The 21,826-nt window shown below is 39.4% G+C and overlaps 3 protein-coding genes across 4 annotated transcripts in view; 1 reads left to right on the forward strand and 2 right to left on the reverse strand.

Moving 5' to 3' along the window:
• Positions 1-291: 291 nt before the first annotated feature.
• cfap20 (cilia and flagella associated protein 20) lies at positions 292-4,013 on the reverse strand. The gene is made up of 6 exons (XM_086280915.1): positions 3,634-4,013; positions 2,259-2,338; positions 1,815-1,926; positions 1,532-1,720; positions 1,309-1,422; positions 292-1,183 (listed from the first exon to the last, which is right to left on the reverse strand). The coding sequence occupies exons 1-6, from the start codon at positions 3,715-3,717 to the stop codon at positions 1,178-1,180; spliced, it is 585 nt and encodes a 194-aa protein (XP_086137041.1). The 5' UTR covers positions 3,718-4,013; the 3' UTR covers positions 292-1,177.
• A 6,859-nt stretch (positions 4,014-10,872) lies between these two features.
• Positions 10,873-14,340, forward strand: LOC147303886 (G protein-coupled receptor 20). Its single transcript, XM_086280521.1, has 4 exons — positions 10,873-11,342; positions 11,553-11,809; positions 12,222-12,354; positions 12,725-14,340. Exons 1-4 carry the CDS (start codon positions 11,157-11,159, stop codon positions 13,373-13,375), a joined length of 1,227 nt encoding a protein of 408 aa, XP_086136647.1. The 5' UTR covers positions 10,873-11,156; the 3' UTR covers positions 13,376-14,340.
• Positions 14,341-16,879: 2,539 nt separating this feature from the next.
• Positions 16,880-21,826, reverse strand: part of slc45a4a (solute carrier family 45 member 4a) — a 53,491-nt gene continuing 48,544 nt past the window's right edge. For both annotated transcript variants that reach the window (XM_086281403.1, XM_086281404.1), the window contains one exon: positions 16,880-21,303. In XM_086281403.1, the coding sequence (XP_086137529.1) occupies positions 21,123-21,303 (181 nt within the window). In that variant the 3' untranslated portion in view covers positions 16,880-21,122. The remainder of the gene's footprint in view (positions 21,304-21,826) is intronic.

Consider the following 21,826-nt stretch of genomic DNA (forward strand, 5'->3'; position numbering starts at 1 on the left):
CCTTCAAGCAGTTGCTACGCATATCGCTGGTTGCTATTGCACTTGATTCGTTTGTTTACGGGTTTTCGTTTCCCTTATACTAGTTCCGGGTGAACCCCTCCCCGCTTAATTTGAGGAAATAATTATTGTATGAATCTTTATAAAAAGTGTGTGTGTGTGTGTGTGTGTGTGTGTGTGTGTGTGTGTGTGTGTGTGTACACACACATACACATATATTCATTGTATTTTGTGTAGCCAGGGAACCGATCCATAAACAACTCGGTTGAGGTGGTAACAGAAAACCTGAAGATATTTTTTTTCCCAAAACACTTTATTACAACCTGGTAATAAACAGCATAGGTAATAAATACACCTGAATAAAACACAGAAGAAGCAAAATGAAGCAGATCAAGCAGAAAAAGCCTGCCTAAAACAAACAGACTAGCGCTTGATAATGTTCACATAAAGGCTTTTATCTAAGCACACATTCTGTTTTTATATTTATTTTGTGAAGAAACCACCGGTAGGCATTTAATACAAAATCTAATATTGTAATTATTAATATTGTAAATGAACAGGTGTGGTTATGGAATTGGGCTAGAAGTAGTTAGCCTAATCAAAATAAATGTCACAATCATCACAGCATCTAAACATATTTCTATAATAGAGAGCCAAATCTGAGAAACCTTTTAGCAAATATAAAACTACTGCCATGTAAAATAACAGGATTAAAATCAGATACAAGCAAGTGTCAGGATCTTATTTGTTTAAAGGACCAGAGGTAAAGATCATATTTTGTTCTTGTCAAGTGTTATAGCTTTAATAGCAACAACGATTCATTGAAACTAAGTCTTTCTGCTGATATTCATACCTCTAGTACAAGAAAGAAAAAATAAAGGGATTCTGCATTGTGTCAGAAGGAAATATAGATGAGGGCATAAGGTGGTCAACATTCATAAATATTGTTTAGAATGCACAGGATGGTGGCAAACTGGAAAAACCCCAGAATAATGGACATGGTGGACTTTTATTATTTATTCAATTATCTTTTTACAGCAGTGCAAGGAAACATCAGACCAGACTTGAATGTGCAGAGACTCACGAAAAAGTCAAAACTAAATGTCTCACTGAATCTGCATAATGTTGTCACAACTAAAACTCCAAGTCACATCGGGGGGGCTGCACACCGCAAGAAGCTCTACTGCTGCAAGACACAGGCAGACAAGTGTTGAACTTCTACACAACATTTTTACAGACTGAGAGCTGAAATGGTAACTTTTTAAATGTAACACTGTATTAGCGTTCACGTATATGGAGAGATGTACTAACCTTGGCCTTCTGATTCTGGACAGGCAGGTAGAGTTTAAACTCAGCTGGAAGCTCATCCTCAGAGTACAGTCTGTCGGAGAAATACACCCTCCTTATCCGACAGTTAGCATGAATCTGAGGGGGGAAACAGAGCAGATGTTAAAAAGAGAAAAAGGAATATTGTGCCAAATTCTTACTATAGAGAAACAGGAAAGACTCAGAGGTTCCTCATGTGTGCACTAACCTGTACACGTAGCGTCTCTGTGTAATTGGTTCCATAAGCCCTCCTGGTGAAGTCGGACAGGTTGAACTGAATCTGGTTCCAGCCGTCATCGAGCCTCATGGGCATGGTGCAGATGAAGGGCTTCACCCTCGTCGTGCTCTGATAGTTACTCGCTCGAAACCGCCGGCGAACGTTTTTATCGTCCAGAACCTGAGAGGGAGATTTGAGACACACGTAGCACCAGGTCTATGGTAGATTCCCAGACTGTATGTTAGCCAATCACAAAGCATTTAAATGTCTCTACCTGGACCTCAAAGGTGAAATACTTCTTGAGGTTCTTAATGATCATGACCAAAAAGGGAAGTTTGATCCCCAGGGTCTTCTTGGGGTCTGCAGGGCATGTTATGTAGGTGGTGCTGTAGGGAGGACAGAGTTGATGAAGCTAGGATGGGCGAGACTTAAATAATAGATTTATTTCAGTTATTTAACACGACAAAAATATTAAAGAAAGTAAATCTAATTACTATGCCTAGCATCTACATGATACATTAATGTACACATACTTCAAACAGAACACAAAGACATATTATGAAAAAAGAATATCATGTTAAATATGCCAGGACTGTAATAGTGTATATAATTATATAATTGTGTATATTATTATAATTTTCAGTTTACATATCCTGTACATATCGTAGAACTGAAAGTAAAGTTGACCTTTGATTAATAAATAAACAGACAAACTCACCTGACATTTGTTCCCTCAATCTCCAGCACATTCGAATGTATGTCATTGTCCGTGACTCTCTTTATGTGACCGTTCCTCACCTGTGAAAACCCAGAAATAGATTTGTTCCCTTATTTTCAATGGAGAAATTAGAATGTTTCCCAGAGCGTTTAGAGTGCTGTATGGCGTACCAACTGTAAACCCCCCTGAATCAGATGTGGGATATCGAAGCAAAACTAATGAATGAAGAAGGCATGTCTCATATCTAAAGTCAGATTCATCAACCAGGGATTGGGACTGCCAGGACCCCCACCCCTGATCGCTGCCCAATCCACAAAGCACTGAACCTAATACTTGCTTTTCAAGCTTTGAGTTTTTCTATCCAACTATCGCTAAGTCCTTGCAGATAGGGGGTCATCTCACTGTTGGGGTTTTCTCTGCATTACTGTAGGTACCTTACATTATAATTCGAGGCACCTCAAGTCAACTGTTGTTGTTATTTGGTGCTATATAAAATTGAATTGAAATGAATTACAGACGTTTGGAGACACCACTGGGTGGTGCCGCCCGACCTCCGGGTTAGAGATCAGTTGTTGCTTCAGAGGAGTTCAAATATCTCTGGATCTTGCTTATGGGAAAGGAGAGACAGGAGACTGACAGATGGAGTGGTGTGGCGTGTGCAATGATGCAGACCGTGAAGAGAGAGCTTAGCATTAAGGGAAACTGTCAATTTACCAGTCGCTCAAGAGAATAGAATCGCGGATACAAGCAGCAGAAATATTCCCTCAGAGCTAGGGTGAGGAGCTCAGACACGCTGGAGAGATTATGTCTCTTGGGTGAGTTTGGGAACGCCTCCGTGTACGCCCGGACAAGGTGATGGGGAATGCAAAGTCTGAGTCTATCTACTTAGAGTGCCTTCTTGCAACCTGGACTTGGATACGCGGCAGAAAATGAATGGATGGATGGATGGATGGATGGATATCTCATGTCTCAGATCATTTGTCACCACTGCATAGATGGCCATGCAGAGAGGACTGCAAAGCTCATACTTGAATGGATCTGACCAGTAACAACTCCTGTTTAGCACATTAGCCCGTAAAACCGTGTGAATGGTACCAATGACTCAATCAAGCGAATGTAACTTCAATTACTGATGTGTGACTCAGGTTAGCAACTTAGCAGCACTGCCTCCATGGCTACCCTGTATCATGTTGCTTCTACAAGTAATCAACAAGAACTGCGCGTCGTGAATTTAAAGTGCATCTAGAAAACGTCCACAGCCATAAAACAGTGCGAAGTTTAAAAGCGACGTGAGTGCACATGATGCTAGCCAGTTTTAGCCCCGCTCGCTAAGCCAACATACAGCTCCCTGCTTCCGTTCTGAGCGGCTGCTTACCTTTTTGTCCCATATCTGAAGAGGTTTGCTGCCGATACTATATAAAATAGACAAAAAACCGCTCTGGAATGTGTTTTTAAACATCTTCTTTGGGCTCAGCAGAGAATCAATGTGCACATACTGTAACCGCTTCTAACTAAAGCTATACGTTTATTTACAGGTTTAATTTCCGCCTCCAACTTTTCTGGTTCCGTGTGCTAGAATATAAACCGTTCCGCCAACAGAAACTACCACGTTGTCACTCAGAAGAAAAATGAGAAATCCGTTTCACTGAGTGGTCGAATATTCCCACACGGTGTGAAAACAGAAAGAAGGCAGCGGATGTCTCGTTTTTATTTTGGTGTTGCTGGGGAACGAAAATCATCTGACGTTGTTCATGCCGGTTAATAAATGCTGACGCTTCTCGGTCGCCGTGGTAACAGTGTAAGCTTAAAGCACAAGTGTTTAACATAATGTCGTCTAGAAGTCGCCGAAATAACCAAAACAGCTTTCACGCTTGATGATTTTTATTTCAGTTACTGAATGCATGATATAATAAAAACTCCCTAATCATAAACTAATTCAAAATATCTTGAGCTGCCCGATTCTCACCGCCTGCAGCCAGATCCATATGCGCGTCTCCAAAGAATTTTAAGACTTCTCTTTAGTTTAGAGAGATGAGCTTTCACACATAGCTTCCGTAACCAAGTAGGGCCGCACAGCTCTGATCCTCCATTACAGCTGTCAGGATATTACCTGTACAGTTCCTGTAGAGGGATGATGCAGCATTAAACAAGGCACCCTTGATCTACTGGAGTTTCCTATGGTCTGTAGAGGTGGGAGGATCCATCCAAATATTAATAGTTTCAATACCAACTAAATATTGGCATCAGAATGACACTAGCACAATGGGACTGATACTTTGCTTTAATCATCTTAAGTTCAGTATGTAGCCCACCTAATTATAAAAGTATACCTCTATGCACTATGAAAAAATGTATGAACCTTTTTGTCATGTCTTTGTCTTAAATCTGTTTTATTTATAGCCTGTAGCACATTGAAACAACAGAAGTTGACCCAAAGTGCTTTAAAGACAAGTCTAAGACCCCCCAAAACCCCTGTTTCAAATTACACGAAAAGCTGAAAGGTGTGTTTAGCTGTGTTAACTCATCACTCATCACATCATTAAAATGTGTTCAGGAATTGCAAATTCAAATTGATTTATCTCATAAACGCTCTCCCCTAAATAAACTGGCTTTATGGGTTGAAAGTATTGGTATCAGCAATACTAACCTTGTATTTACTTGGTATCGGATTTATTCCTAAACTTGCTGTGTCACACAGCAATAATGGTCTTTCTTTCACTTTCTTTTCTTTTCTTTCTGAATGTTTTTTTGTTTTGTTTTGTTTTTGGTGCATCAGAATTTACTCAGGTACAGTACCAGTCACAGCGACCCAGATGCTTAATAATATTATCTGACATCTTACCTGTCCATAGAGACCAAGATTATTCATGTTGATCTGATAATAGTGTAGCTACTCTTTATTTATTTCGGCTATTTCCTTACACTGACAGAAAAGTGGGTTGACATTGATGTTGACATCCCTGTTTTAGGCAAACATCATGTTTTAGGATTTAATGAGTTTCTAAACTTAATACTGAAGTAATGATTCTAAATGTAAAATTATAATCTGTTGTTGTTGACTGAAATAAAAATTTCAATTCAAAAATTCAATTCAATTCAAATGATGTTTTAATTATCATTGGGTCCTGCAGTAGATATCAGGACATTATCAGTCCATAATGTAACATATCATTGAACCATGAGACTGCCTTTGAATCCTACCTTAAAGAGCATTCATCTGACGGCCATATCCTCTGCTTTTTCTGACTAATACATTAGCCCCACAGACCTAAAAAGGCAGATAGAGTCTAGTCCAGCCACCATCCTATCTTATTTAACTCCAGTTCTAGAAAATGAAATCATCTTTTTGAAGTTTGCTTATAAGACAGCTCCATCTTTATCTAACCTCAGCTGTTCACCTCAATCTTGCATCCTGGTCACCCCCCATTTAAATCTTAACATCTTCAACTCCGCCACCTCCACAGTTACAAATCACCCCTGAATCTTATTTTCAGCCTGCCTGCACGCTCGCGTTCAACTCTCTCATGCAGTGTCTTTTTCTTTGGATAGCTGACTCCGACTATTTAAACTCATACATCTTCACTACCTCTACTCCTTTCACCTTCAGTGTTCCCCCGTCTCCCTCTCGTTCATGCACATGTATTTAGTCTTACATTTACAATGACTATTCTATTCTATTCTATTCTATTTTTGCTTTTACTGTCTTTCATTCATTTTCTCTCCAGTGCATATGCCCACCTCTCCAAGCTCTCTGCCACCTGCTAAAATCTGTAACAGGGCTATTTCAGTACTTCTGAACAGAAGACCTACTGAAAGCTAAAATAAATCCCTCTCAGCCTAACAAAATATGTTTGTTTTTCCCATGAGGTTTTAGCTCCTCTCTGCTTGCTAAATGCCTGCAGACTTACCCTTGTCTGCAAGCCCAGATAATTCCTCTGACATTTCCAATTTTGTCAGAGTTTAAGTTTAAGTGCTGGAGTGCCCCTTAATTCCCTAATACATCTACCCCAAAGGTTTCTAGAAATAGATTTCCTATGCACAACTTAAATTAAGCACTCTTTCCACCCTCTAAATTCCGCCAAAGTGTCAAGCGCGACATCCTTCCTCCGTCTCCAACAGTTTAAACATTTGGCAAAGATTTCAAATATTTAAACAAGCCAAGAAACATTCAATCAAACATTAACCAGGCACTTTGTATAATGACATCACCAACAGCGAAGTCTCCTTTTAGCTTCATAAGAACTGACGCCTATGGTTTTTTTCACCGGTATTACTGCCACAGGACTTTATTTGACGTTTTGATGTTAGCCACACAACTGCAAACATATTCAATGGGACAGATGTTACAGCTGTTTATCCTCCTGTGTGTTTAGGTGATGCTTCTTTGTGGTGAAACAAATGTAAAGTGATCCCTTCTCTACTTTTTATCTATCTTTCACTATGAAGGTGTCCTCTCCCATTTTTATAAGTGTGTGTTGGTTCACGGGTTCACAGGCTGGCAGCTTCATAAAAACATCTACAGAAACAGTTTATGCTGTTGTATGCTTTACGCTTTTATTTTGCTCTTTACTTCTCTAATTGAATCATGTATTTACACAGAGACAAACGTATATTTTTTCTCTCTAACGCTGTCCAAGTGGGACCACCCTGGAGACAGCTTTAAATAAACGATTTTGAAACTGCCTTTTGTTTTTGTCCCACAGAGACAGAGCAGTCTTCCGGCCAGCTCTTTCTAATTTTTCCTCTTCCTTTTAGCCTGCCAGCCACTTACTCTTTTCTTGTTATTCCCAATCCAACTGTTATCCATCCAAGTATGTGTTCCTCTTCTGCTTTTCGACACCTCGGACGCTCAAGCCTTGTCTTTGCATTGCCTTTCCAAATCCCTGTTTCAGATGAAATATATTAGAAGATGTCCTATTTGACGAGAGCTCAAACTAAAGAGGTGGAAAATGGGAGATATTATGAGACAAAACAGAAAGGTGGAGGAAGATGGGGAATGACAAGAAAGAAAATGAAAGAAGTTAACATTTTTGACACATCTTCATTACATTTTCTGTAATACGTGATATGAAAGAGATGATGGAAAGAGGAGGTCCGCCTGTTGAACTTTACTTTCCATTGGAGGACGCTCTCCGCCCCAGAGCTCCACATCTGACTCTCTGGGCCTATTCTTTCCTTACCTTTTTAGCAAATTACTGAAAGAACAAAGGATGGACGAAATGAAGAGAAGATAAAAGTATGAAATGAAAAGCAACTGAGGAGCTCTTAATTTATATAATCGGACAACAAGGACTTTTGCACAAGTCTACTGCATGAGGATTTGTTTTCACCACTTTTTCTCTTCTTCAGGTACGTTTAATCCATTCAGTCATCATTATTTGACCTTATTTGTTTTTTTCTGGTTATGGTTTTTGTACCTAACGATCAGAAGGACAATAGTCTGCATTACTTTGCCTCATTTTCTGAGCAGCAGTTTTAAGGTTCCTTGTGTACATTTGTCCTCCTGGAGATCACAGTACAGTACTTTCCCTCTGGTACATGCATATTACTGTTTTTTTTTTTCCATTGGAAATTGTACACAAAAAGGAGCTTTCATTTTTTTAAGAGTGCATAATGTAAAGTTTAAAATGCCTGAATTTAACTTGTGAGGGTTTAGCTCAAAGGCAGCCCCTATAGATTTAGATATGATTAGTATGTTCTAATCATTTCATTTAAAAGTGAATCTAAGAAGCAAATGCACATCTGCATCTGTAAAGTCTGCAGGTGCTGGGCAGCAATGATTAACACAATGTTAAAAAACATTTGCAGGCTTCAGAGTCATTCACTGGTTTATCTTTTATATAATAATTTTGTCACATATTTTACCATAACTATGAAGTTTCAAAGAAGATAGCTGTTTGGAGAGGTTTTTTTTCTTTTTTAAAATCCAGGCTGACAGTCATGTTTTATCTAACTGTCTTATGATGATGAAGAGTGGAAAGACCTCTCTCAGCGGCACATGTTATCCAGTGGGAGCTCATCCGTCTCTGGTTTTTATAAGGAAAGACACTTTTGGCCAAAATGAGAGGATCTGCTGAGTAAAATATGACATTATTTAAGACTTTTATAAAATTACTTTCATTAAAGTAAAGGATGATATTTTCAATGTATGTTTTTTCTGATGTCGAACAGTCAAGACTAAATAAACACTTTTTGTGAGATTTAATTTGGGGCTTTTAGAAACGCATTAACAGGGACAGTTCAGAGTAGAAAAGAAAGTGTGATGGAGAAGATGAATGATGGGCAGACTCAAATCCAGGCTGCTTCTTAAAGGACTTGAGTTGCTTGTATGTGATGTGCAAGCTCTGCCAGGGGAGCTCCACAGATTTGCTGAGCGAAAAATAAATCATTTTATCCCCCGTGATTCATCAGATGAAACAAGCTGAAACTAACTTTTGAGCCAACTTGGCTAAAGGTCCTGTAAGGGCTCTGGATGAACTCAGAACAACTACAGAGATTGTACGACAACAAGTTTATTTCCATAGAAAATGAGTGTGATAAGTTTCAAAGCTCTGGGAAAAGTTAGTACATTCAAGTTAAGGGTGAAACAGTTTTGGCCAACTAATGAATAGCTTGTTTGGCCAGTTGTTCTTAAGCAGAACATAACAAATTCACTAATGTCGTAACGCCTTATTTATCACACTGTTTTATCTGTTCCCGTCTGGCTTTGAAATATCAACACTATTTTTGGCCAGTCTTTTTACTTCTTTAAGCCCCTTGAAAGTGAACACAGTCCAGCCGTTTTTTTAAACAGGACGTGTCGCACTGATCACGTTTATTGTGTTAAGACAACAGTCTACATCATGTTCAACACAACACATGTCAGTGGTGTGTTAAATAGCCGCGTGCGCTGGCAGGGTTCATCTTAATGCTGTGCTCCATCTTTGAAGTAACACACACGGTCGTGTACTTAACTTTGTTGAGAGTGTCACATCCTTTTAGGGAGGAGATGAAGATGGATGCAGTTGCCTCTACGATACAAGAGCACATTGTTTATAGGATCGGGATTTCCAAAGTCTCTCTGCCTGGATTCAGTTCTGCAGATGTTGGCCATGTTTTCATCCCTAGAAGTCACAGCTATCTCCTTTAGTTTTTAGTGTGCGTATGTGGGTGTCTTTGTGTGTGTGTGTGAGTTTGGAGAACAAAGCTGTTTGGAACTATTTACAATACAGTATCCAAGGCTGAGTCCAAGATAAAAGGTTAAGGCATCCGTCTTTAAATTACTGCCGGGAGGCTGTAATGAAGAAGTCCTGATATTACTGAACAATCTGAGGGGGGGGGGAGGTTAAAAAAAAGTAGATAGAATGAGTCTGGACATAATCCTAAAAAGCTTTTACCATTTAGAAAAGACAAGAATCTGAAAGATTTATTTTCCTCACTACGTTAACAAAGTAATAAATTAAAAATGCCTTGAGTGCTACAGTATTTTTTGAGGTGCGCATCAAGAAATAGTAACTGTTTTAATTCTTTGTGGCATGGATTTAGCAAAGTACTAAAAACATTATTCGCAGATTTTGGTCCACATTGACATGATAGCATCACACGGTTGCTGCAGATTTGTCAGCTGCACATCATTGTGAACATCCTGTTCCACCACATCTCAAAGGCGCTCTATTGGATTGAGATCCGGTGATAGTGGAAGACACCTGAGTACAGTGAACTCACTGTCATGTTCAAGAAACCAGTTTGAAATGTTTTGACCTTTGTTGCCTGGTTTGTTATCCTGCTAGAAGTAGCCATCAGACAATGTGTACTCTGTGGTCATAAATGGACATGGTCAGAAACAATAAACTATCATCTTTCAGTACTAAGGGGCCAAAAGTGTGCCAGGAAAATTCGTTCCATGCCATTACATCATCACCACTACCACCTTTGGTACAAGGCAGAAAGGATGGATCCATGCTTTCATGTTGTTTACACCAAACCTGACCTTACCAGCAGAAACTGAGACTAATCAGACCAGACAGCATTGTACAATTTTGGTGACAGGAGTAGCAATCAGTATGGACTTCTGTTGCTGTAGTCAATCTGTTTCAAGCTTCAGCATGTTATGCATCCAAAAAAAGCTCTTGACTTGTTCTTTTTGAGTATTTTTGAGATACTGTCTTCCTATCAGCCCAAAGTAGTCTGGTCAGTTTCCCCTGGCCTCTGACATCAGCAAGACATTTTCTTATTTAGAACTGCCACTCACTGGATATTTTCTCGTCTTTTGGATCATTCTGAAATGGTTGCATGGGAAAATCCCAGTAGATCAGCAGTTTCTGGAATACTCAGACTACTTCATCTGGCACCAACAGTCATACCACGTCCAGTCACTCAAATCACTTTTCTTCCCTATTCTGATGCTCAGCTTGACCTGAACAGGCTGTTCAAATGCAGAGAGTTGCTGCCACATGATTAGCTGATTAGATATATTAATGTTAATGAGCGGCTGAACAGGTGTGCCTAATGAAATGTCCAGGTGACTGTATTTCTCTTTATTTAGTCCACTTGCTTCATTATTATTGTGGGGTTTTAACCTGAAAATAACAACAAGCAGTTGTTTTATTCATACATGAACAGTGTGGTAACACAATCCCAGTTCCAATAACTAGCTTTCTAAAGGATTTTGCATTGTTGTCATGGAATAATACCTTGAAAGTGTGGAAGCAGATGTTAGACTGGACTTCCAGTTGAGATTACTACTATAGTAAAGGAATTATTCCCCTAAAGTTGACATAACATAATATAGACATTGTAATTTGCTTTTATTTGTATTTATTGATTTAAGTAAAACATTGTAAATCTTTTTTTCTTTTTTTTTTACATCTTCACTTCCTGATTCTCACCAGCCTACCTGTCATTCATTTTTTCCAACCAATGGAGAGCCTTCTCGCCAACATCAGCTCCAGCTCCACTGCTGAGCCTCTCCTGTCACTTTTCAACTCACACCAAACTAACTGCAACACCTGGGACCAGGAATGGGGGACCACAAACCTGCACAGGTTAGCCCACCTGGACATGCAGCTGTATCAAGATTTCTACACCGTCTGGGTTTTTCTGATGGTAAGATCAAATGCTGAATAAATCTTATGTTACACTCCAGCATTTGCTATTTCTGTGCAGTTCCTTAAGTTGTTTTTACACTTGTTTAGGGTAAGCAGATAAAAGCAAGGACCCCGCCTAAATAAATTGAATAGATTAAATTTACCAAGAAATTTAATCTATTTAATCTGCATGACCAATAAACTAAGGATCCATCCCTCCCTGCTGCAGGTGTTTAACTGTCTGATGCTGGTGGTTGGGGTGGTCCTCAACAGCCTGGCTCTCTACGTTTTCTGCGGTGCCTCTGCACACTCTTCAGCCTCCGTGGTTTACACCATAAACCTGGCGGTGGCTGACCTGCTGGTGGCTCTGTCGCTGCCAGCTCGCATCGCTCTGTACCACAGTGGAGGGAGCTGTGTGGCCTGCTCATACGTCCACACCTTCAGCTACTTTGTCAATATGTACTGTAGTATCCTGTTTCTGACCAGGTGGGTGAGTCATAACCTCATTTGTCACATAACGAGGAGCTGTTATGCTTTTCATTATTTTTAGTTATGTGCATTCTTTTAGTTGGATGCTCATATTCAATGTGGTAACACACACAGATAACCCTGTGGACCAAGAGTTTGGCTTCTGGCTGGTCTAATTTCTTGATTTCCAGAAGTTCTTGTGTCAAGGTGATATCATTTTGGCATGGATTTCCTTATACCGTCCTCTCAGGCTTGGACTGAGATGATAGAAGCTTTTGTTTGTGGAAGCCAGGCAAGGGGCAGCCAATCAGAAGAAAGTCAGGGTTTTAAGGAGTGAAGCCTTAAAGAAGCCTAGTATTCAAATTTATCAAAAAATAAATTGGAATAATATGTCCCCTCTATCAATATTCACTGATGGCTTTCTATTCAGCATCTGTATCGATCGGTACCTCGCTGTCGTCCACGCATCCAGTACCCTTCATCGATGGAGGACCATAGGAGCGGCAAGGTGTGTCAGTGCCACCGTGTGGTTCATTGCAGTCGTGGTCACCTACTCTTTTCAGGTGAAGAGACACACTAAAAACACAGCGCACACAAGATGAGCTCTCAGTGTATAAATCCACAAAATAAACCTAAAAAGAGAAATAAATTAATTGCAATAATTGAGTTCATAATTTAGTCTATGAATTGGTTAATGACACAGATTTAGTTGGGGGGGGCAATTTTAAATTATCCTGAGTATTAAAACTTATCAGTGATGACCGTCAATTAATCAAATAATGATTTTCATGAGGTTGCAAGAAAAGTAGGAGGAGTCTTGGTTTACAGAACAGTCAGGATCTAAAGAAGAGCTGACAAGGCTGTCAAGCTGAGACAAGCTAAAAATGCTAAAAGGCTAAATCATGATAGAATTCTTTCTCCTTCTCTCTCTAGACCACAGCTTTGGAGTTCAGTTCCTCCTGCATGGTCCTCCCTGCCCTTTTCTATCTCACCATCCTGGAGTTTCTCCTCCCCCTGCTCGCTGTGGTGGTCTTCACTCTACGCGTCACCTGTTTTCTCTCCTCCAGCCACAGCGGGATGCCCCACCAGAGCAGGGTGAGGAGGACTCGTGCCATCAGGCTTTTGGCCACCGTCCTGGTGGTCTTCACTGTGTGTTTCACACCCTTCCACGTCCGCCAGGTGCTGGTTTACTTCCAGTTCAGAGTGACGGGGGAGGCTCCCGGGCAAGGGGCGAGGGATGTGCTTGCCTATCACATCACCGTGACCTTGAGCAGCCTGAACAGCTGCCTGGATCCAGTGGTTTACTGCTTTGTGACGGACAGCTTCAAGAGAATGTGGAGGACCAGGAGAAGGGGAGGCAGAGAGGAGGACGGGGAGGTGGGGTTTACAAGTGGCATCGAAGGGGAGAGGAATTCGCTGAATAAATGCTCGGGTACGGCACTGGCGATAGCTCAGAGCATAGCCACACTAACGCTCACAAGTGCACCCCTCTCTACAACCAGCGCACACCACTCTGATTGGACAGGCGGCCATGTTTCGGAAACCAGTGATGGCACAGTTCAGAGAGACAGCTGGAGACAGTGACACATGTCGACTTTGTTTTGCTGTGAAACCAATGAACTTACACTGCTTCAAGTTTCAAAAGCTGCTGGATTACACACAGAAAAAAAAACTATGTATGTGGGGAGTTGATGTTTGGCTTGTGTTCCAGAGGCACCTCATCAAAGTTTGTGATGTAAAAATTCAGATTGACTAGGGAGGAAAAAAAACCCATTTTATTCACAAACAAGCTTTTTATTTAGTCATCGTTCTGTCTGGATACTTCTTTAACACTCTTTGTAAATTCCTGCACATGTGAGTTAAACAAGGCTTTACCTGTCCCTTTATTCCCTTTCTCGCTCTTTTTTTAAACTAAAAATTTTCCATTAGAAATAAAAACAAAAAGTTGTATAGTAACAGTTGTATAGTAGGTAAACTACCGTGACTAAGTCATACGCTTTAGAATGGAAATACTCCTTTTGTGTACTTTTGTAGACCATTTATTTGACTGCTTTGATTTTTTAGGATGCATTCGACTCTGATTCATCAAGATGTCTGTATTGAGTCACACTGAATGTTGAAAGCCTTCAAAAATGACATTTGCAACATTAAAATGAAGAATAACAGAAAGAGTTATGAGCAAAGAAAAGAGACTTTCAGAGGGTTGAAGTCTCGAGACACATAAATAGGATAAATGTGTGTGTATAAACATTTAGGGGTACACAGTGTGATGTTCTTTTAATGACTTGTTAATAATTTAAAAATGATTAAATGGACTTATGTCAGCATCACAATGACAGGAAATGATGAAAAACAAAAGCACTGCTTTGTTTCTAGTACATCAGGTTATTTGCTGGATTTAAATTTAGGCTACACTTTAGAGGCTGTGATCACACATCTTCCTCATAATTCAGGACTTGGTAGATGCAAGTTAAATGTTTAAGAAATGGATGCATCAATCAAACTATGTACTAACATAAAGTCACTTTATCATAAATTCATTTTCTTCTTCTTCTCCTTGTTTGTTTGTCTCAGCATTGCTTGTTTTTGAGTCAGTGTGTGCTATTTTTACTGACTTGTTTATCTTGTTTAGTATAATAAATGATTTATATAAAGAAAATGCAGAGATGGTGGTGCTTTTTGCAATTAAAGTGCTGTTTCTTTGGCTGTAGCTGTTGTTAACAAAAGAAATAGTCACCTGCAACTTTATTAGGTACATTCTTTTAACTCCTGGTTAAACACTTGAGCCTACCTGAGTATTGTTGATGATCATCTCTATTGCTTTATGACCACAGTGTCTCCATCACCTGATTGCTGTGCTCAGATGGCCTCCACATTCATCAGGTCTCAATCAGGTAAAGCACTGGTAAAGGGATGCGGTGGAACAGGAGATTCACATCATGGATTGCAGCCAAACAAATCTGCAGTAACTTTGATGCTGTCGTGTCAATATGCACCAAAATCTCTGGAATGTTTGCAGCACTTGATGAATCTGTGCTACAAAGGATTAAGGCAGAAATGGGGTCCAACCTGGTACTAGGTGTACTCCACCAGAGGACAGCATCTCCCTGCGGTGGAAGAATGTCATCCAGAACAATCACACTGGCACTGATTAACAGTGGAGCTGTTCATGAAAAATAACATTACCCAATAACAGATTATGTTATTTCATAGCTGCTGCTGTTATCCACTGAAATATCTGTGTGTTCTAAAGCAGGGTGAAAAAAATTGTGAATTATGAATTTAATTTATAAATTAAAAAACGATTTATGACTACTCTCCTACACAAGATTTCAGTGGATTTGTGTATTAAGTGCATAAAACTCTTTGTTTAGTTTTCATTGACGATATTAGAGTCGAGCTATGAGGTGTCAGTCATAGCAGGAATGTGAGACATTAAATTGAGCGGCATTTCCCTCCATCATCCTTCCAGAGAAGCAGCAGGTCATCACAGTTCACGTTACGTAACTGCGATGACCTTAGCTTGCAACTTTATACCAATGCGCGCACACACACACACACACACACACACACACACACACACACACACACATAAATACTTGCCATCAGCTGGCCCTGCTGCCACATGATGAGTCTGGGTTAAACACACACACCAGTTTCAGGTTCCTTCTCTGGCTTCTCTTCATGGAAACAGCCAAAGCTTTGACCGAGTGTGTGCATGTGCGTGTGCGTGTGCGTTTGTGTGCGCTAGAAATCTGATTCTGCACAACAAAATGTTTTTCCCAGTTTTCCTCTTCCTTCTCAGCGGTCTAACCGCAATGCATCATGGGAAACCAAATTAGCTGCTTTGAAGATGCTGAGTAAAGATTTTTTTTGGCACATGAAAAAATGTCTTGAAACTGCAGACCAGCAGGTTGCATCACCAACAGTCACATGCATTCCAACAAAAAACAAGCAAACAAAAACACGAGCGAGGTCACAAAGACAGAATTATTTTTATATTTGCTTCTTTGGAGTAAACCTGGTTGTTAGCTTCAATGGATCACAATTTATTTATTTTTTTAGTATAAAAACTAAATAACACTTTATATTACAGCTCACAACTATGGGTGTAATTTCTATGTAATTAAAGGGAATTTTAACACATTCTATTTTTGAATTTTTATTTGCAACAATTAATTACTGTAATTAAATTTAAGTGGTTTCTAAGTAATCTTACACAGTGTATCAGTAATTTTGATTTGCGCCTAACTTTTAAGCAGACACAAATTATTCTGTGAGTAATTCAAGTACTTTGTGTCTCCTTTCCTGTAAAATACCCAGAATTTAGGCGAAATTCGAAATGACTTATCCACAACTCAAATTTGTATTTGTATGTAAATACAAATACATTTTTTAAAGTTGTAATTTTTAAAAATTAATTAATTAATTACATTTGATTACAGGGGAATTACACCCTTAGTTGTTGTGCAGATTTCTGTTTCTGTTGAAGTGCAATTGAGTTTTATCATTTCTTCAGATAAAAATACTCTAAATACCTCCTTTACAAAAAAAAAGTACGATTTGGAAATGCTTGCCAAATCTTTATAATAAAGAATGAAAATTCTCTAATTAACATGTAATTAATATTTTACAGAAATCTTACTTTCCAAGGAATAAGATGCTCGTATACTTGCAAGAAAATGTGCATCAAGCCTGATAAAACCAGTCTGCTTAAAGCTTAAGACTCCCTAAAGATAATAAGTGAGGTAACAATATACAGAAGGACATTAGTGCATTTTATTAACATGTTTTTTAGACACTGTTATCCCTTAATATTTCATTATTTACATGTGTGGTAAAAAATTTTGCAATGTAATACTAATAAGAGTAAACTAACAGCTACACTCAAGATCAAGACCTTTCTGAGCATCTTTCTCAACTCATGTTAAATGCACTGCAAAGCATTTTCCTCTAAGTATTAAAAACGTTCTATTTTTAAAATGAATTTGTTTCTCTGATTATTATTGCATATAAAAACATGTATTTTGTGGGTATCACTGTATATTTATGTCTTTATGAAGTGAGACACTCCCAGTTGCAGAAATCTTTTTTGATCAAATGAACTTTTATTTTCATCCAGAGCAGATTTTTTTCTCTTTTTTTTGCCTGTATGGTGAGACCCTTCTTTATTATTGATTCTTGTCACATTTTGAATTCTGAGTGAAAATGCCAAATGATGAAAAACGTCATTGGTTGTTTGCTTCTGAACAGAGTTTAAGGTGCGTTCCATACAGTGTTCATCCAGAGTCCTACATATGAAGGCTCAAGCATATTTACATAACATAGAGATATATATACAGACTTTATATAGAAAACAACACTACTAACAAAAATAATCATCTTTTTTATAGCAGCAAAAAAGAAGAAACTAAAAGAGAAATATGTATATTTACATCTTTTTTTTCCAAATAACAAGGCATATTATATATAGTACACTGCGTATATTTACTTTCCCATTCTTTAAGTATTCATCTTGATTTAATCTCTATGAAAATCAAAGTATATAGGCATCGCTCTCCTCCGTCATTAACACACAGTTTACTAAAGGCAGAGCCACAAACACACAAACACGCATGCACAGAGGCTGGACTGACTGCATGGCCGTCACGCTGCTGCCAGGAAATATGAAACAGCATCACCGCGTCTCCACATTCATTCAGTGATGCGGACGGTGGAGAGCAAACACTGAAAATGTACAAAGGCCAAAATTTGACGTGTGTGGCTCTGCCTAGGATTCAAATAAACACAACACACACAAAAAAAAGTTTCTAGTTGAATTAAAACAACAGAACAGAGACAAAAAAAAGACTTCAGGCATCATCACCATCGATTCCAGAGCTAAGTGTAAACCAGGTGATTGCAGAACAGAGAACCAGGACCAAAAAGTGAACACTGAGATGACAGTTTTAACACACTGCTGTCTTTTTGCTTTGCCAGCTGTGAGAGGACCTATGCTCTCTCTCTCTCACACACACACACACACACACTCTCTCACACACACGCACACACACAAAGTCCAGTTCACCTGTAACAGCAAATAGAATAGCTTTAATTTACTCATTTGCAAACTAAATGTCCTTTATAGACAAGAAAGCTCAAAAAATAAATATCCACAGTTACTTGTTTTTTTTCCTCCTTTTGCAATAAAGTTCTACTTGTTTATTTATTTATTTTTTTTACTTATGTGCAAGTTCTGTGCAATGTCAGGACTCCCACCCTGGATCGTCAAACATCAAAACCAAAAACAAAACTCACATTCGTTGACTTTAAAACAAACAAACAAACAAACAAACAAAAAAAACATTAACATTTTAAGTCACCAGATGGAATCAGAGGTTAAGAACGCAATCTCCCAGCAGGCCAAGCGAAGCGGCTGAGCTGAACCGAGTCGCCGGAACATCCCAGAGTCTGTGATAAAAGGCTTGGGACATCATTGGAACAACAACCCCCCCACTTCCCCATAAAATCAACTACTTCCTCACTGCATTGGAACAGAAACACTCTAGTTGCACTTCAAGTATTCACGGCCAGGAGTCTCTAACCTACACTTGTAATGAACGACGTCTCATCCTGTAACACATTTCTTCACTTTCCAGCTTGAAAAGTGATAAAGTGGATGTTTAAAACTCGCTCACCTGTTAGGAGTGTACTGACCCAGACCAAGCACAATGCTTCAGCTTAAAGAGTACATGTTGCGTTTAATTCTTTTTTTTTTAACACGTTTAAGTTCAAACGAAAACAAAAAGACACAAACATCCAGCCGTGCATTAGAAAATACATCCCTGACCTATTACGATTAAAGAAAAGAGCTCGAGTGATTTGTACAGTCATACTTTGGTGTTCTGAACATGCATATCGTTGTCGTCGCATGCAAAGCTCCATAACCCCAAAGTTGATTTTTTAAATTATTTTTTTATGTTTATTCAGAATATTTTATTGCGCTAATGGCTGCAGGGGGCCGTTTTTTAAAACATCCAATCTTAGCAACGTTTTATCTTACTCTCTGATTCAATGTACCTGAAAGTATGGAAGGAATCGAATTAGTATTAGAAGAAAATGTTAAACTTTGCACAAGAGTGAAAAATCACAAACACATCCCCCCCTCCAAAAAAAACATCCTCTGAATTCTCTTCTAAAGTCGCTCAAGTTGAAAAAAAAACCCCAAAATAAAAACACCTTTTCCACTAAATGCTTTACATACGTTCATACATACAAACAGTTCTTTCTATTTAGTCACCACCCCCACTGCAATTTACATTTTGTTTCCCTTCAAGCTGCTTGCTTCAGCTGATTGAAACGAAAGGAAAACTGACCCAAAAATATGCACCACCACCAACAACCCTGCTCAGCCTGCACAAGCTCTGCACAGTACTCTGATCAACAAGGGTCCTTATTGCAACTAAAGGCCTGATTTATCGGGGCACAAACAACACAACACTTTAAAATGACTTTTTACATGTCCAGCATAATCAGCTAAAGAAACATTCAGAAGATTAAGATCGTTTAACGTCATCGCACACTCAGTCATCAAGGTCTTCGTATCTATCCCGGCTTTAAGGATTGCTAAACTCGGCAGTTTTGCTTCCTTTGCTGTGGCTACCGTAGCAGATTTAACCATTTTTCCCAAAGCCTTTTGACTGTATTGTAAAATAAATGTCACAACACTTCAATCAAAATTAGTGAAACTCTAAATTCTTGGTGCTATCTTTTGTTCTGTGAAAGTTACAGAGCTTAAAACCGGGTCCGGGTCTGCTTTGAAAAATATAGAATCTACTCTGTTCTTCTTTTGGTGATGTGGAAAGACCCACAACAGGGCCATGACCTTCTCTTGAAGCTTACGCAACAAGCCTTAAACTGTTGTCATAAATGACTCCTGTCAACACAATGGAGATTTGTTTGCCTTTTTTTAAACATTTCCATAAAATTCAGCATCCATAAAAAATATTAGAACCCCAAATCCAAAAGGCAACGCTGTTCTAGCTGAACCTTGTGACATTTCTTTTCCAACAATGTGCAGTGAGTGGCAAACTTTATGCTGACAGTATCTTTTTTAAAACAAACAAACAAAAAAATAAGCGAAAAAGTAAAGAAAAGGAGAACAACTCTGTTTCCTCTTTCTTTTCCTCTCTGGTGTTTGGTTTGTCGCTCCTCAGCTAGTCTAACATGCAGCATAGGTTAGTTTGATTAGTCAAAACAAACAGAAACATCACTGTGGTTCCTCACTAAATCTTGAAAACAATATTTGATTGTAATGCCCCATATACTGCACACACTGCATCTAGGCTCTTACTTTCACGCTTGTCGAATTTCACCCGGTAAACATGCGTATGTTTTGACTGTCGTTTTATCGTTCGATATACATGCGACTTTATTCTCATGCTCAATATTTCTGAGCAGATCCTCTGGATTATTGTCCTCTTTCCCCCGCGTTGAAGGCTGAATTAAAGATTTTGTCAGTCCTGCCATATGAAAGAGGGCAACAGCATCAATTTTATGGTCAATCAATTCCCCAGGAACCAGGCTTCGGGCTTGCGATTTCAAAAAATGCCACTTCCAAAAGTCTTTAGAGTCTTAAAGCTAGTGTCGCTGCAATGTCCCGCAAAGCCGACTGTGTTGTTGGGGTTGTTTTGGTGTTTTAAGTCAGCAGACACACACATTCTCGTAAATCAGCGTCCACATCACGAAGCAAAAACTCAATCAACCTGACTCCACAGTGCGGAAGAACGATTTTCAGCATTTTGTAATGATTGCAGCTTCAAGGACTAATGTTCATCGATAGAGTTCATTATTAGGGTGTTCATTCGATTGTGTTGAACTTAGATGAGGAAATGTGAGCGTGTGAGGGTTTGAATGAGTATGTGAGTCCCCTGAAGTTTCCTGTCCAGGTGGCTGCTCAGTAGCACCTCCTAGAGGCCCTGAGAGACAGGAGACAACCTCTCCTTAAAACGACGGCCAATTAATTACTCAATCCTGGACGACCCTGACGGATTGATCAAAAGTCCGTAAGGGATAAGTGGAAGGAACTTCGTCAACAGCTGAAGCGGCACTGGGACCAGAATGACTTTTGTTGGGTAAGTTGGTCTAATGTGACGCTGGTCCCACGGTAGACTGTGATGTTTTCTTCAGTGTGACATTAAAAATAAAAAATAAAAACCCTGTTAAAGCCAGAACAAACGCCAAGAGTGGACCAAAGCAAATTCACATCAAGGCACACCTTCGAGTCTTTTCCATCAGCAATGACAAATCAAGTTGTTTCTGCAGCAAAGTGTCTGTCGGCGCAGTCAGCCAATCACAGAGCAGACTCATTTTCCACCTGACAGGAAGCAGTAGTGCTGGTGGCCTTCCCCTCCTTGTTGAGTTTCAGGAAGCTGGGTTTCTCAATCACTACGGTAACAGCCCCTTCGCCGCTATTGGGATTTTCCAGCGATGGCAAAGTCCGTTTCTCTGAAGCTTTGGCTGATTCCCCGTCCCTGACAATTGAAATAAAATTTGTTAGGACTTCACAATGGGGCTTAAAAACAGCTACAGATTAAGTAGGTCAAATGAAACAGTCTCAACGTTAAGCTAACTTAAAGCGCAGGCATGAGTACCATATTTAGGCCTTTATCTATAGAAGTTTCTTGTATGATGTCATGCACAAATTGCCTGAGAATTTGCTGCCACACTAGATGTGAGGTTGCTAGGAAGAAATGTGTTTTCCTCAACTGATGAGCAAGTGGTTGCTGTAGGTTGCTGGCTGCTGCTAGTTGAAACTGGTCCCAAAGTAGGTGCTACATCGAAAACTTCCTTGTAATGGCTTTAACTGCTGGCAGGCTGCAACAGTTAATAGTATTTTCCATGGAGCACAGCAATCCATCTGCAAATACTCACTAACAACTCACCATATGGTAGTAAACTTGAAAAGGTTCACTTTCAAAGTAAAAGTTGTGCATTAGCACTGCAGTCATCACATTTTCATGGAGTAGTTGGAGTCTAGTTGGAGTAGGCCTGCGT

The sequence above is a fragment of the Aulonocara sp. 'chitande type north' Nkhata Bay genome, linkage group LG22, assembly GCF_057382095.1.
Source record: "Aulonocara sp. 'chitande type north' Nkhata Bay isolate Kocher_YH1m ecotype deep benthic linkage group LG22, A_spYH_male_GT1.1, whole genome shotgun sequence".
NCBI classification, from domain to species: domain Eukaryota; kingdom Metazoa; phylum Chordata; class Actinopteri; order Cichliformes; family Cichlidae; genus Aulonocara; species Aulonocara sp. 'chitande type north' Nkhata Bay.

Bases quoted from the DNA above. Each gene is read 5' to 3' on its own strand.
- cfap20 (XM_086280915.1), bottom strand. From the start codon at position 3,717: ATGTTTAAAAACACATTCCAGAGCGGTTTTTTGTCTATTTTATATAGT. The intron at 1,927-2,258 runs GTGAGTTTGTCT...TCCTCCCTACAG, and splicing joins ATTGAGGGAACAAATGTCAG to CACCACCTACATAACATGCC. The intron at 1,721-1,814 runs GTAGAGACATTT...TCTCCCTCTCAG, and splicing joins ATTTCACCTTTGAGGTCCAG to GTTCTGGACGATAAAAACGT.
- LOC147303886 (XM_086280521.1), top strand. From the start codon at position 11,157: ATGGAGAGCCTTCTCGCCAACATCAGCTCCAGCTCCACTGCTGAGCCT. The intron at 11,343-11,552 runs GTAAGATCAAAT...TCCCTGCTGCAG, and splicing joins CCGTCTGGGTTTTTCTGATG to GTGTTTAACTGTCTGATGCT. The intron at 11,810-12,221 runs GTGGGTGAGTCA...CTTTCTATTCAG, and splicing joins AGTATCCTGTTTCTGACCAG to CATCTGTATCGATCGGTACC.